The sequence below is a fragment of the Falco peregrinus genome, chromosome 2, assembly GCF_023634155.1.
Source record: "Falco peregrinus isolate bFalPer1 chromosome 2, bFalPer1.pri, whole genome shotgun sequence".
Taxonomy (NCBI): Eukaryota; Metazoa; Chordata; class Aves; order Falconiformes; family Falconidae; genus Falco; species Falco peregrinus.
The window spans coordinates 106,670,748-106,684,533 of NC_073722.1; the positions used below are offsets into that span (position 1 = coordinate 106,670,748).

General features: G+C 49.9%; 1 protein-coding gene across 1 annotated transcript; it reads right to left on the minus strand.

Annotated features, from left to right (window-relative positions):
• Window positions 1-1,731: 1,731 nt before the first annotated feature.
• On the minus strand, window positions 1,732-11,069 carry LOC101920788 (argininosuccinate lyase). The gene is made up of 17 exons (XM_055797697.1): window positions 10,928-11,069; window positions 10,754-10,816; window positions 8,472-8,666; window positions 7,417-7,500; window positions 7,034-7,090; window positions 6,679-6,776; window positions 5,985-6,062; window positions 5,499-5,576; window positions 5,302-5,354; window positions 4,871-4,933; window positions 4,538-4,652; window positions 3,773-3,857; window positions 3,539-3,598; window positions 3,177-3,260; window positions 2,834-2,914; window positions 2,480-2,586; window positions 1,732-1,972 (listed from the first exon to the last, which is right to left on the minus strand). The coding sequence occupies exons 2-17, from the start codon at window positions 10,763-10,765 to the stop codon at window positions 1,822-1,824; spliced, it is 1,401 nt and encodes a 466-aa protein (XP_055653672.1). The 5' UTR covers window positions 10,766-10,816; window positions 10,928-11,069; the 3' UTR covers window positions 1,732-1,821.
• Between the last annotated feature and the right edge of the window lie 2,717 nt (window positions 11,070-13,786).

Sequence of the window (13,786 nt, forward strand, 5' to 3'; positions counted from 1 at the left end):
GGGCGGGTAACGGGGGGCGGGCCCGCCCCGGAGCGGCCGCGGCACGGCCCGGGCGGGGCCCGATGCTGCCACAAGGGGCGGCTGGTGGCGCCAGGCAAAGCCATCGGTAGCCTGGCGTACACACGCTGGTAGGCGTTGGGCTGTGTCCAGGATCGCTGGGTTTCCAGAGGCGGTGTGCGTGTGCTTTTTGTTTGTTTATTTATTTACTTGCTTTCTTACCTTTATTTATTTTCAGAGTCACTTGTGGAAGCGGAAGGGCAAGAAGTTATTGGAGTGGCAAAGATCAGCACTGATAACCAGGTGGCATCTTGGGGACAGGCAGGAGGGTGATCTCTGCATTAGAAAATCACCTCTGCGCTCGTCTGTGAAGCGTGGTAACATTTCCTACTCAGAGTATGTCCTTCAGAACTTCGTTAGGAATAAAGCAGGACAGAGAAAAGCATCACAAGGGCAAGGGAGGAAAGAGATGCTATCCTATTGATTTTAATATTATAGTACATTTATTAGTAGCCTATGTTTGTTTTGTGGATGAGAACAGTGCCTCCATGCACAGTAAGCAGCAGTCATGCTGATTCAATTATGCAACAGCTGAGTTTATTGCAGATCAATGAAAGGCACGGTGACACATTGGAGTATTGGAAAGGTGGTTAATAAAATGGGGAGTACCAGTGATGATGAACTATTTATTTAAGCAAGAGATTGAGATGTGATCTCAATCTGCTAAAGCCACCTTCTTTTTACAATCATCTGGGCCCTGTGTTACTCCGCAATGACCCCCAAGATGCTGAACGGTGGCCACTGGGAACAAGCCAAAGTCTAGTCAGCTGAGCTGTAGGAAGGTACTGATTAGGAATGAGAAAATAGGGAGAAAGCTTATGTGAGGAAAGAAAAGAACTAAGAACTGGGGAGGAGGAGATAATCCCTTGGTGTTAGCTGTTTCTCTCGCCTCTCCACCTGAATTGAATGTACATAACTGATTTCTCTGCCACAGCTAAGTTAGCTGGAAGATGAGACAAATGTACTAAACCAAAGAAACATGTCAGTAAGCAGCAGGGGACGCAGGAGCTTCCTGGCACTTCATTCCTCCGTTAAGACTTTTCCTGGTCTTTGTTCTGATTTTACTTCTGTAAGGACAGAAGGGAAGATGGCAAGTTATTTTTGTAAGAGGCAACAGCAATGCAATACTAGGGATGTGTTTTTTTAAAGCACTCTGCACCACCTAGCTTGGAGGCAAATTGGCGCCTATGTCATGCAGAGGAAGGAGCTGGAGCAGAGGTCATGCAACCCTGTGCTTCAGTGTAAACCAGAGCCAAAGGTTTTGTGATGGGCTGGGAGGACGTGTGGGTTGACCTGCTGGCCAAGACCTGCTTAAGGCTATGCAAATTCCAATGTCAGGTAAGGAGAAGGCTTTTTTCGTTTGCCAAAAGGCAGGCAGGGAAACATAATCCTAGGAGGAGGGCAGTGAGAGCTGGAGATGTGGCATGCGTAGCAGATGTTGTTCTAAGTGTCTCACTTTGTAGATACAGACAAGCCTCTCTAAACATGTGCTGACATTCCTGCTGCTCTCTACCTCCCAGCTCCCAAGAGCTTGGACACCCCATAACGCAGCTCCACTGCCAGGGGGGGCGGAGCCCCCATCCTTTCACACCAGTGAACATTTTCCCAAGCCTCATCAGGGCTGAGGAAGCCCAGCACAATGTTGTCCCTAAGAAGAAAGACGCAAGACAGGAGTTTCAGTGAACTACATACACCCCAGTGTTTATTAACTCCAGATTAGTGTGATAGGCACAATGCTGCATCCATGGGATCTCTCCCCACACTCTAAGCTTGTTCCTTCAGCCTCTTCAGCAGCTCCCTCAGCTGCTCGATCTGGGCAGTCACGCTGCTCTTGGCGGTACCACCCATGGCCGTGTACTGCTCCACACTGTTGACTACGTTGAAGACCTGGGCAACGTCGCTGCCAAACAGGGGGCTGGGGAGGCAAAGAGAAGAGGTGTCAGTGGGGAGCTTCGGGTGCTGCCGCCTAACTTTACATGCTCGCTGCCTGCAGAGAGGGTGCATGAGTGGGGATGGAGCCTTTTTCCAAGGGGAAAGGCATCCTGCAACCCTGCCTCTGCACTTCTAGTGCCTGCCAGGAGCTGTCTGCAACAGAGCACAGAGTCATCTCCAAGGGGAGCCTGAGGAAGTTTGGAGCCAAACTTCTGGAGAGCTGGTGCCTCCAGGTCAGGGCATGAGTTCCTTCCAGTCGCTCCCAATAGCTGCTGCCCATGCCCCGCTGGGGCTGAGTGGTAGTGATGTTCAATCCCCCTTCAGTGCTTGCAGGCCCAGCAGTAGCAGCACTGTCATTCAGGCCAGGAGGATTCTGGGGTGCTGTCTGGCCCGGGCATTTTGGGGAAGGGCACCACAAGGAGGCCTGTGCAAAGGGAGGCTGATACCTGCCTGTTGAGGGAAGTCATGGCAAAATAACAGTGATACGAACCTGATGCTCTTCAGGTCATCCAGGCTGAGATTGTTGATGGTCATGCCTTTAGACTCGGCGAGGTGGACGGCCTTCCCAGAGGCAACGTGGGCTTGTCTGAATGGCATCTGCAGTGAGAAGCAGAGGCCGCAGTCAGTGACCAGGCAACTGGGGTGTTTTTCAAAGGAAAAAATGGATGTGCTCTCTTTTTTGGTTGGCTTGTTTTCACTTAGGGTAATGCCATGTGAATCCAGGTTTGTTGACCCAGACTGATCATCACCTGGGGACAGAACAGAAGGCCTCATCTCAGGCCCTCGCTGAGCAGTATTCCGTATCCAAGGAAATCACAGCTCCCAGTCTCCCACTGATACTTACTCCTTTACGAACCAAGTAGAGCGCCAGGTCAGTAGCCAGCATGTCAGGGCTCAATGCCTTCTCCATGTTCTCCTTATTGATCTGCAGAAAGGAAAGTCAAAGGGGGACATTATCATCAGCTCCACCTTGGGGACATGTTAAATGATCACAGAGAGGGGACTTATCTTGAAGGGACCTGGCTCTAAAAGGTCTGACCCTCTGAACCCCTAAGCAGCTGAAATGGGGCCATAATGAGCAGTATGGGTGAGGCCTCACCTTAGGACCAGTCCAGAGCTCTTTTACCCATGCCACTCACAGAATGTGTGCCCCAACCCTATTCAATAGTGGGAGGCTGGAGCTTTACCTGCAGGGTAGAAATCACTCCCGTGGCAACCTGGAGCACAGCATTCAGGGTGTCCACAACATCAAAGACAGCCTCCTTGTCCTCCTACATTAGCACAGGGATGGAAACTGCTGTGAGTCAACCTGATGCAGCCCAAAAGCCCAACAGCCCAAGCAGCCCAGCCAGCAGAGCAGGCTGGTCATCCCAGGGGGCTCCTGCTGTGCCTGGGGTGTCAACTGCAGCGTGCTGCCCCTCAGCCCCTTTCTCAGCATCCTGCACACAAGCAGGGTCTGTGCAGGGAAACGTAGTGGCAAGACTGCTCAAGAGCAGAACAGAGCTGTGTCTGCTGCGAGACATGATGTGAAAACTGACATCTGTTTTACCTGCAGATCCTTGTTGTAGGTGCTTGGAAGTCCTTTGAGGACCATGAGAATGGCAGCCAACTGCAGAGAGAAACGGGAGAGGCACTTCGTTACAGGAGAAGAAGAACATTGCCCCCGTGGAGGTGAAGAGCCGAGACTGGGCACGTTTCTTTACACAGAGGCATGAAGAAGGAACAGTCTTCAGCCATGGTATGAGCAGTTTCCCCATCCCGCTTCTTTCTTTAGCGGGCTCACCCGTCCAAACACTCGTCCAGCTTTGCTGCGGATCAGTTCCAGGCTATCAGGATTCTTCTTCTGAGGCATCAGGCTGCTGCCAGTGCTGAAAGAAAGGTGTGTGGAGTGTAACGGTGAGCAGGACCCCAGTCCCTACAGACACAGGTCATGCAACATGCTGGCCCAGCCCTCCAAAAGCCAAGCGCAGGTCCCCCTTTCCTGGACACGGCTGCAGAGCGTAGGAAAGCAGTGAACTGGGTGTGCTGAGTTTCTCAGGTCTCCCTTAGCAAAGCCTTTGGCTTTGCAGTCTTGTCTGGAGGTACCACGCAGTCCCAGCTCTCAAAGAGGAAGCAAAAATGCAGCTTCCCCCCAGGCAGCTCCATAGACGGTCTCAGCAGGCCAGCTTAAGTGTTGCTGTGACCTCAGAGAGGGAGGGCTGTGGCTGTGCCACCCTGAGAGATGAGGAGTCTGTTGGCATTGCAAGCCTGGCTAGTCAAGGAAGGGCTTTGGCAGGCATTCCCAGCCGAGGAGGAAGTTCCCTCTGCCAGCAGCTGCTGGGGAGGAGCGTCTGCTGAATGCAGACTTGACTGAGTTACCAGAATCAGAAATAAGTGATCATTACTGAGGGAGTGTTCACCCTACAGCTGCCTTTCTGCCAACCTTTTAATGCTGTGTCAGCCTTCTGCAGCTGGGAGACCCCAGCCACAGTCTCATTCTCCTAGGACTGGGATAGCTGAGGAGGAGAGGCTGAGGGAAGGGCTGTCTGCCCAGAGAGAAGAGATTTACCTATAAGCATCAGAGAGGGTCAGAAAGCCAAACTCGCTGGTACTGTAGATGATGAGATCTTCAGCCATCTTGCTAAGGTGGATCATCAGCAGGGTGGCAACAGAGAGGAATTCCACTGCAGAGAAGGCAGGAAACGAGAAGGTGAAAAATTTTCTTGTTTGCTTGACAACACAGAGATCTCTGACTGAAGTTTAAACACGAGCAGATTTTCTGTATAATTACTTCCTAGTGAGGGATTTCAGTCCCCTTGTTAATGGAGGTTAACTGGGAAGGTCTCAGACTCAAGCCTGCTTCTGAAATACCAGTGGGACAAAATGACTGAGTTGTGCTTACCCACAAAGTCTCTCTCGCTAACAGCGTCCATGCTGTTCAGGCTGATGGAAGCAAAGTCCAGCTCTGTAAGGAAGGTGATGGACACAGGAGGTCAGGCTTGGAGTGTCTGGAGCTTGAATGCATCAGGCTGCCCCAGAATGCAGGTGACTGCAAGCCCTTGAGTAGTCCAAGGAATACAGATGTACTTAAGGGCTACACTGCCTGGGGTCTTTGTTATTAGCCCAGGCAGCCAGTGAGCAGCTGACGTGGCTTTTCCTGCTCAGACATCATAGGCATTGCCCTGTCTCATTGCAGCAAAAAGCCTGATGAAAGAAAGGCTTTTGCTCCAGACAGTGTGTTCCGGTGCCATTGGGAGCCATGTATCAATGCTTCCCTCCCTCCCAGATATTAGAAGTAGCCCTATGCCACTCAGTACATAGGGAGACATTTACCACTACGCAGAAGTTCTCTATCAATTTCCAGTGGGTTGCCAGCCAGTGCACCGCTGCCAGGGAAAAAAGAAACTGAAGTCAATCAATATAATCTGCATATCCCAACCAAAACTGAGTTCTACGAAGCCAGGAGGGCTACTCTGAAGATTTTGCAGAGCAAAGAAAGGCCCAGTAATTACAAAACCAGTGGACTTTACCTTCCCAAAGGCAAGACATTGATCCTCTTCTTCATCTCTCCCAGGCGCTCAGAATCACGGGTCAGAGCAACAGCATGGCTAGGAAAGGACATGACAGATGAAGCACACGAAGTCAGAAAATGTCACTTTCCTTCCCCAGAAGTGTGCTGCCATGCCTAGAGCCTGGGATCGCCTCTTGAACAGAAGAGGCTCGAAATGGAGCCTAGGCACTAAGGCCCTTTGAAGTGGAACAGCTGGTATCCATACAAGATTCTCCACCCATTAGCTAAGGTATAACTGTGGCCAAAGGTTGGAACATACAGGGCGTCAGCCTCCGCTGCCCACCCAGTGCTTGGGAGTGCCTGTTCCAGTTGGCAGGGTCACCTCTGGTTTGCCACCACCCCCGGCTGCCCCTCAGAAGATGATGCTCCCTCTTGTAGGCTCCAGCTGAGCAGGGCCCTGAGGGTGGAGAAGGCTTCCTCCAGCCAAGAGTGAAAGGTTGGTTACCTGAGCAAGAACTGGCTCCATCTGATGGGCTGAGCTTTCTGCAGGTGGGTGTAGCCAGGCAAGATAACATCAATTTCTCTGCATGTGAAAGGAGAGAAGGAGGTGAGCAGCAGCTGCCAAGACAGAGGGCAATGGCAGGAACACTCCCGGGTTTCCTGGCAAGGTCGCAAGGAGAATATCTTTGGCCTGTGGTGTTTGGAAGTTGCTCTTGCTCTTCCTCTCCCTTTCACCTTTCCACCTAAGCACACTGGGTTTAGGCCTCGCGATCTTCCAGTGTGGGTGTCTGCCCTAGGCCTCCCTGGAAAATTGCCTGGTACAGTAATCCCTCTGTGGCAGGCAAGGATTCCCCGCTCCACCACCATTGGGGAGCGTGGTTTGGGAGGAGGAGAGCTACAGGGAGTTAGCAGAGCTTTCCTCAGACAGAGCAACTTGAAACACGCTCAAGTTCCCCACTCCTTCAGATGGATTTGGTGTTGGGCAGACCTCCAACCTCAGCTCCTTTGCCAGAATGGACTGGGGGAAGAGGCAGGTCTCTGATGTGGACTGTGGAGGAGCCCCGTGCTACCACACACCGCCTGCCTGTACCTTCCTCCACAGGAGACTGCTGCTGCCCTGATTGCTGCTAGTGAAAGAGCAAGGCCAGAAGTCTCCTGCCCCAGCAAGGCCAAGGCCGTGGATTTGCAAAAGGACTTACATGGCAGCGCGTTCCACCAGGGTCTTAATGAGTTGCAGGAGGTGAGTGGAGATGACAGAGAGGGAATTCTTCATGAAGAGCTTCAAGTCAGTCACAACCTGTATGTGGTTGGCCACAGTTAGACAAAGCAGAGTGTGACATGCATAGCGACTGGCCACTTTTACTGCAAGGTAAACCCCTTCCTGTGCTGTGTGATGGGAAGGTGCATCTTCCTCTCCTCATTTGGTCGCTGTGATGTGGTACTGTCACTAAACCTTGCTCTCCAGGAAGAGAGCCAAAGCCCATTCTGATCTGAGGTCTCCTGAAGTGAGAGGGGAGGAGTACAAAGGAGACAAAAGAACGATTGTGTACCCACCTGATCATTCCTGCTTCTTCCAGTGTGCAGCTTTCCAGCTATGTCTCCGATCAGCTCCTGAGGACAAGAGGAGGATTTCTATCGGTGTCTATATTCTAAGCAGGAGACTCCACACAAGCAGACCTGCTCCCTGCCTGGAAGGGACTCAGCTGCAGGATGCTGTGAGTAGCCATGGGATCTCTTCTGGGGAAGGGCAAGTTTGGGTTCTGTGCTTGTACAGTGCCTCTTCCACTCAAGGGGTCTTGGAGACACTTGATTGTGCACCTGGGGTTTTGGTGCCACAAGGTCCAGAGGCATTTCACAGTGGGGCAGAGGCACATGCACTTAATGTCAGGCAAATCTAGCTGCAGAGGAACGGGAAGAAGAGGTTAGAGGGCCCAAACCTTTAGTCTGCGTTCGTTGGCGGTGTGGATATCCTCATCGGTTTGGGTCACCACAAAGACTCCTTTCGACCATTCCTCAGAGATCTACAAAGATCAGCAGAAACACCGGTCAGCCACTACAGTTACCCTGCTGGGGGCGGGGGTGGAGCTGTAAATGTCCCCAGCAAATACAACTTCTGCCATCCCAATGGAAGTTAAAATGTTAAGTCTCACACAAGCTCTGGCATTCCTGTTCTTTCAGGCCAAGGCTGGCTGCTTGGCTCTGTCCTGATAATCTATACTGCACTTGATGGGATTCATCTCTCTGCCCATGGTGATCCTGCAATGTTATGGCTATAGGAGGATTTAAGCATTGCAACCAAAAAGTGAGCTGACATGTCAGTGATTGCTTTAGCATTGTCCATCAAGGTTTTCCTATACAAGCATTGTATGGAGTCACCATTGTCCATGGTGGGTGAGCAAGAACAACGGATATTTTTAAAAAGTGCTTAGCTGCTGACTTCTCTTCACCCCTATACAATGCTGTGCATTGCTTCCTACTAACTCGGGCAGCCAGACTCTAAAGGACCCCAAGTGCCAGCAGAAAAAGAATATTTCTAATTCATGCTGAAACGATTCCTGGTGCATGTTCAGTCTGAAGAGGATGGATGGGCAGGTCACCCTGAGCACGCTGACCGAGGCACCAGCACTGCCATAACAAGCATTGACAATGTGCTCATCAGGGCTCCAGGCTCTCACTGGGGCTTGTCAGCTGGTTCACAATCTGCTCTTGGGCTTTGGTACCTTTAGCCGGATGCGATTTGCGTATCAATCCCCTGCCCAGAATGTTTCCAACAGTACCAAGTGCAATACACGTGGGCCTGTCATGCCTATGATCTAGGACAGCATTCCCTTCCAGGAAAGCACCTGGGCACATGCCTAGCTCTAAGGAGTGGGATGTGGGGACATTGAAAGCTGGTTTTTAGCACAGCCGCTGAGGGAGGCTACTACAGATGCTGTCAGATAAGGAGCCATTCATTCCAGCACACGTGACAGTTTGTGAAGGAAATAAATACCTTTTCCAGGCCACTCAGGATCTTCTCCAGCTCAGTTTTAGATAGGATCCCAGCCTTCTCCAAGGCTTTGGCATAAGCCATGCTCCCCTGGATATCAACTTCAGACAGTCTCTGATCATAGCTAATGGAAGCGTTGAGCATCTCCATGACTGGATCTGTGCTTCCACTGAATCTTCCTCCCCAAAGTTTATCCCCCTGAGAGAGAGAAGAAGCAAAATTAAAAAGTCCTACTAACCTCAGTTAAGGTCCTATGCATTATGTGATGTCCAACGATCTGTCTTATCCAATTTAGAGGCCATGCTCAGCCATGTCCTTTCATTGTTGCAGCACCAACCAGAAAAGCCCTGGACTTCAGGACCTTTGGCAAGTAGTTGCAGAGGTGGATAACACATCACTGTCACTAGCATTTAGCCCTTGAGCGGTGAGGTCTGTCTCAGGAATCCTCCAAGATATTTTTCCTCTGCAGGGATTCCTTGAAATTAATATATCAGGGCATATCATGCAAGACCAGCATGCTGAGGCAGTTGTAGGTCAACAACCCTTTTATAGCCTTTTAAAGTGGAGGGAAAAGCAAAGCAGTCAGTAAGGAATATAGTGAAGGCTAGTATCCTCCAAGTCCTTTTTGTGCTGTTGAGCTAACAAAGAGATTTTTCTTTGATTGACAAAGAGCTGTGGGCCAGCATAAGCTACATCCTCTACAACACTCCTGTAAGTATGAAGTGTTAGAAGTTACCATCTGAAGCATCTCTGGAGTCCATGATGTGCTTGCAAACTTTGGCATAAAATATTAGTGTAAAACTGGTTAGGGTGCAGACTGCAGGAAGTGAGGTGTGGGTAACTTCCAGCATCAGGAATGTTCAGGAAAAATAAATCAACAAAAAGGTTTAGAAGAGAAACAAAAGTTGTTTTTCCACCCAAACGAAGTTTCATGTAGTAACCTCACACACTTGTATGTGTCATCTGCCTGCTTCCCTGGGTGACCAGAGACAGGTACTCAGTTCCAGCTATGCATCACAGCAGGGGGGTTCTGAGCTTTTCTCACCAGTGATGCAGCAACTGAATGGAGTCACTAGTAAGAGCCTCATATCTCACTCGATCACAAGCTTTTTGCTTGCCCAGGTAGGACACTCCCCTAAGTCGTAACTCTGGCAAGCTTGCACTGAGATGGATAGGAATTTTGCTTGTGTAGAGACCTTACAGCTTATCCCAGATTTCAAAACAACTCTCCAGTGCTAGTAGGCACAAAAAAGAAACAGGAGGACATTTAAAGGAAGGGCCTAAATACAATTGCCATTTTAGAGCCGATTAGTAATAATTATCTACTTGATTTTATAAACACTCATGTCAAGCCGCTTCTCATGCTGTACGCTATAGCTACCATGGACAGCAAGAAGCTGGCAGGACAGTTGCAAACTAATCTGTGCCAGGGCTTTATCAGTCAAACAAAGCACTGTTGAGTAACTTCAGGAACTCTTTCCCTAGTGACTGTCTCCACGTCTGTGCCGATCCCTGCTGAAACAATGTGCCTGAGAGGACAGCAGGAGAGAGCCTACAGAGCTAAGGCTGTAGGCATGTGGTTTTTGATATCTTTAAGGCAGCTTTGTCAGAAAGCTGAGGGAAGAGAGGTGGGAATCAGAATTGAAAAAGAAAAGTGTTAGAGGTCCTCTGTGTGCATCTGGTGCCCACAGGAGCATGGCATACGGATTAATGGTCAGTACCAGAGCCTAAGCGCTTGAACAGGGAACAAGGTATATCCTAGGCATCTAGTTATAACTTCAGCATTATGGGTTTCCATCCAAGTAAGTAGGTCAGCAGAAACATTGCAACACATACATTTGCAATCAAGAAATCAAAACTGAAAGATTAACGCTAGCTAGCTCCAGGAGACTGGTTAGAGAAGTAGCTAGTACAGTCTGACAGCCGATGGACGCTGGTCTGTAACCCAGAGCAGAGGAGACCAGGGCTGCAGTAGCTATTTGGAAGGGAAAAAAAGTGACTTGCTACAATGATGAGTCCAGCCTCGCCTACTGGGCACAGAAACTGAAAATGCAGCTTTTGTTACAGAGAAGCGTTTACACAAGCTGCTGTGAAGTACCTCCTGCCCAAACACAAGTCATCAGAAATGAACTGCATCGGTTACGAGGCTTTCCCAGGCAGAGGGAAGGACCTGAAGGCAACGCCAGGCTGCTCGGCCCAGGACTTGGACTTCAAGTGAGCTGAGCTCGCATCTGCCGGAGCACCCCCCGAGCCGCCCCCTCCGGAGAAGCAAAGTTCACCCTCACCTCGGCTGCCATTTCGGACGACGTTTTGCTCGTTTGGGCAGCGATCCCGGCAACTGGTGCAACCTGCGGAACAGCGAGGTGAGGTGAGGCTCTGCCCCGGTGCCGGAGGGGGTCCCCGATGCCGGAGGGGGTCCCCGATGCCGGAGGGGGTCCCCGCCGCCCGGCCCCGCTCACCTGCTCCGCAGCGCAGCCCCGGCTGGTCGCTCGCTGCTCCCCGGCCCCGCCGCCCCGCTTTTACACGCCCCGGCGCGGGGCTGGCGGCTCGTCCCGCCCCGGCGGGGCGGGGTGTCCCCGGGGCCGGCCCCGATCCGGTCCCCACTCCCCTCGTAGCACACAGCAGCACGGGGGTGTTCCTGCTTTGCCTGAGGCAGTGTGCTACTACGGCGTGGTTTTTCCCCTGTGCGCTGCCGGAGGCCTTTGAGGGAGTGCAGGAAGTGCATCCCAGTGTTCTTGTCCCCTCTTGGGTTTTGCTGCCCTTTAACCAGCCCTGTTGTCACAGAACCGTAGGATAATTCAGGTAGGAAGGGACCTAGTCCAGCTGTCTTTCCTATCTTCTCTGTCCTACTCTTCATCCCCTTTTTGAGTTACAGATGACGTCTAGGGCATAGTGGGGCTGCATGATGAGTGCCTGTTGCTTTCAGTAGCAGAGAGGACATAGGCAGAGGAGCATCAGGCTATGTCTGGCTACCCAGCCTGAATGAGCAAGTGCTTTTTGCAGCTGGATTTCCAGTGTGCTGCCTTAAGTATCTGTCCAGAACAAGGCTCAATCTCTGTATCTGGATTCATTGTTGGCTATTAACTCACTGCTTCTCAAACATTTCCACTCGTGGTGATTTTTTCTGGGGTGATGACCCTGTTCCCTTACAGACTTCCAGGCTTGCAGATGCACAGAGCATCATGCTGTCTACACCGAGAAAACCTCTTTGAACCATTTTGTTACCAGGTTCCTTCCTCTTCTGAAGCCCCTCATTTTTAATCCTTCTCTTGTCGTGTTCATCTTTTATGAATGTCTTTGTCCTTATTCTGAACTTTGACAGGAGGTTGCTGAGGATCTGGAAAAATAGTAAGCACTAGATTTACACCCAGAATGAATCCTATACAGGGAGAGGCTTTACTGTGTTGTGTTTGTGACATGGGCTCAAGACTGGCCATGTGGAACATGCATAACCCATTCAAAGACTGTTCTCCCTTTAGAGACCAGTTGTGACCCACAGGACTAGAAAATGGAAGATGGGATCTCTGTGGCACTTTCAGAGTTGCCCTGTATCTACTTTGCTATCTGTGTTTTCATGCCATTAACCCCATGCATGTGTGATAATGACCGCTTTGATTTCTAAATATGACCCGTATTTAAACAGTTACGTGGTTCAATATACCAGTGAACACTCCAGTTTACATTCCATTAGTTCCAGGCATCTTTGTAGTTTTTTCCACTTACTTTTATGTGCATTTCTCTGTAACGTGAGGAATAGAAATGGTTGAAGAATAACAATGAAGTTGATTTGAGTTGCCCCTGGCAAAGAGGAGTCCAATCTAGATGAATATGTTTGGATATTGCTGTCTCAAATTCATCTGTTGTGCCTGCAGGGGACGTTGCAGTCATGCAGTGCATCTGTTCTCACAGCTCTCTTGTGATGCCAGAGAAATGTTATTAGCTCAGCACCTTCAGTAGAGAACTGGGGGACAAAAAGACCAGGCACAGCAATTTGTTTAGGAGGCAAAATATTCAGCAGGACTCTTCCAGAGCATAAAAGCAGGTTAGAGATCTTTTCCTTGGGGGGACCCAGAGAAGAGTTCACTGCTTTTTGTAACATTTCAAGAGCTCTTCTGCAGGTCTGTTATCTGCTGGGGTGTCAGATCAGTTCCATAGCCATCTGCTGGGAGTTTCAGTAGTTCATGATCAGCCTACATGAATTCCTGGCTCAGGTGCCTTCGTGTGGTCTGTAGTGGAGCAGGGATGTAAGATTAAGTCCAGAGTAGTGTCCAAGCCACTGATCCTTCTGCCTATACAGATCTTCCTGTGGTAAGGGACAGGACTTTAAAAACTGAAATCACAATGAGTCATAGTAGGATGATGGTGAAAGTCTGGAGATACTGTGGACCACACACTCCTGTAATGTCTGTGGAGCTTTGCAGACCTCCAAAGGCCCCTTGCAATCTAAATTATTTCACAGTTCTAAGAAGAGGGTGAATGGGTGGGAAGTACCAGTGATTATGAACTACTTGTTTAAATAGGAGACTGAGATGTGATAATCTGCTAAGATTTCCTTTTTTTCTTTTTAGTTTGGCAGGGCCCTGTGTCACTCAGCACTGGCCACGAGAAACAATGCCAGACATTTGCTGCTGGGAGTAAGAGAAAAATCTCTTCCGCTGAGGCCTCTGAAGGTACTGAGCAGGAGCTAGAAGACACAAATGGGGAAAAAGAGGGGAGTGGCACAGATCAAGAAAGCTTATGGGAGGAAAAACAACTGTGAGGTGGAGATGGGGAGATATCCCTTCTTCTGACTCTGTAGGTATTAGGTATTGGTGTCACCTCTCCCTTTCTTGTTCCTTTGCTCCATCAGCTAAGGATGCATAAGTAATTTCCTGGCCACAGCTAACCTATCTGGAGAGTGAGACACAAGCACCAAAACAGAAATACAGCGGGAAGTCACAGAGCAAACACAAAGGAGCCTTATGGAGTGGTGGTTGAAATGGGTTGAAATGTACATACCAGGAGAATAGATCAGGTTTAGGGCCAGAATAAGGGGAGACTAAGGGTTGGAGGAAGTGTTGAAGAAAGGGAAGTTTTCTGTAGCTGGTTCTTCTCCCAATGTTTAAAGCACAAATGCTACAAAAGTAGGATGAAAGCACTTTGTGTCTCCTGGGGGTGCTTTGTTAATGGCAGGGGATTTAACTTGTGGCACTTTGTATTGTGTGTTGCAGCCCTTAACCTAAACATGGTGAGGTAATGATTGCATTACTGCCATTTCCTATGTGTGTTACAGAGTTTTGCAGTACTGAATCAATAACTTGTTGCTGCATCATCATGGA

Bases quoted from the DNA above. Each gene is read 5' to 3' on its own strand.
- LOC101920788 (XM_055797697.1), bottom strand. The intron at 4,653-4,870 runs GTAAGCACAACT...CCTTCTCTGCAG, and splicing joins TAGCGAGAGAGACTTTGTGG to TGGAATTCCTCTCTGTTGCC. The intron at 2,915-3,176 runs GTAAAGCTCCAG...TCCTTTCTGCAG, and splicing joins GAGTGATTTCTACCCTGCAG to ATCAATAAGGAGAACATGGA.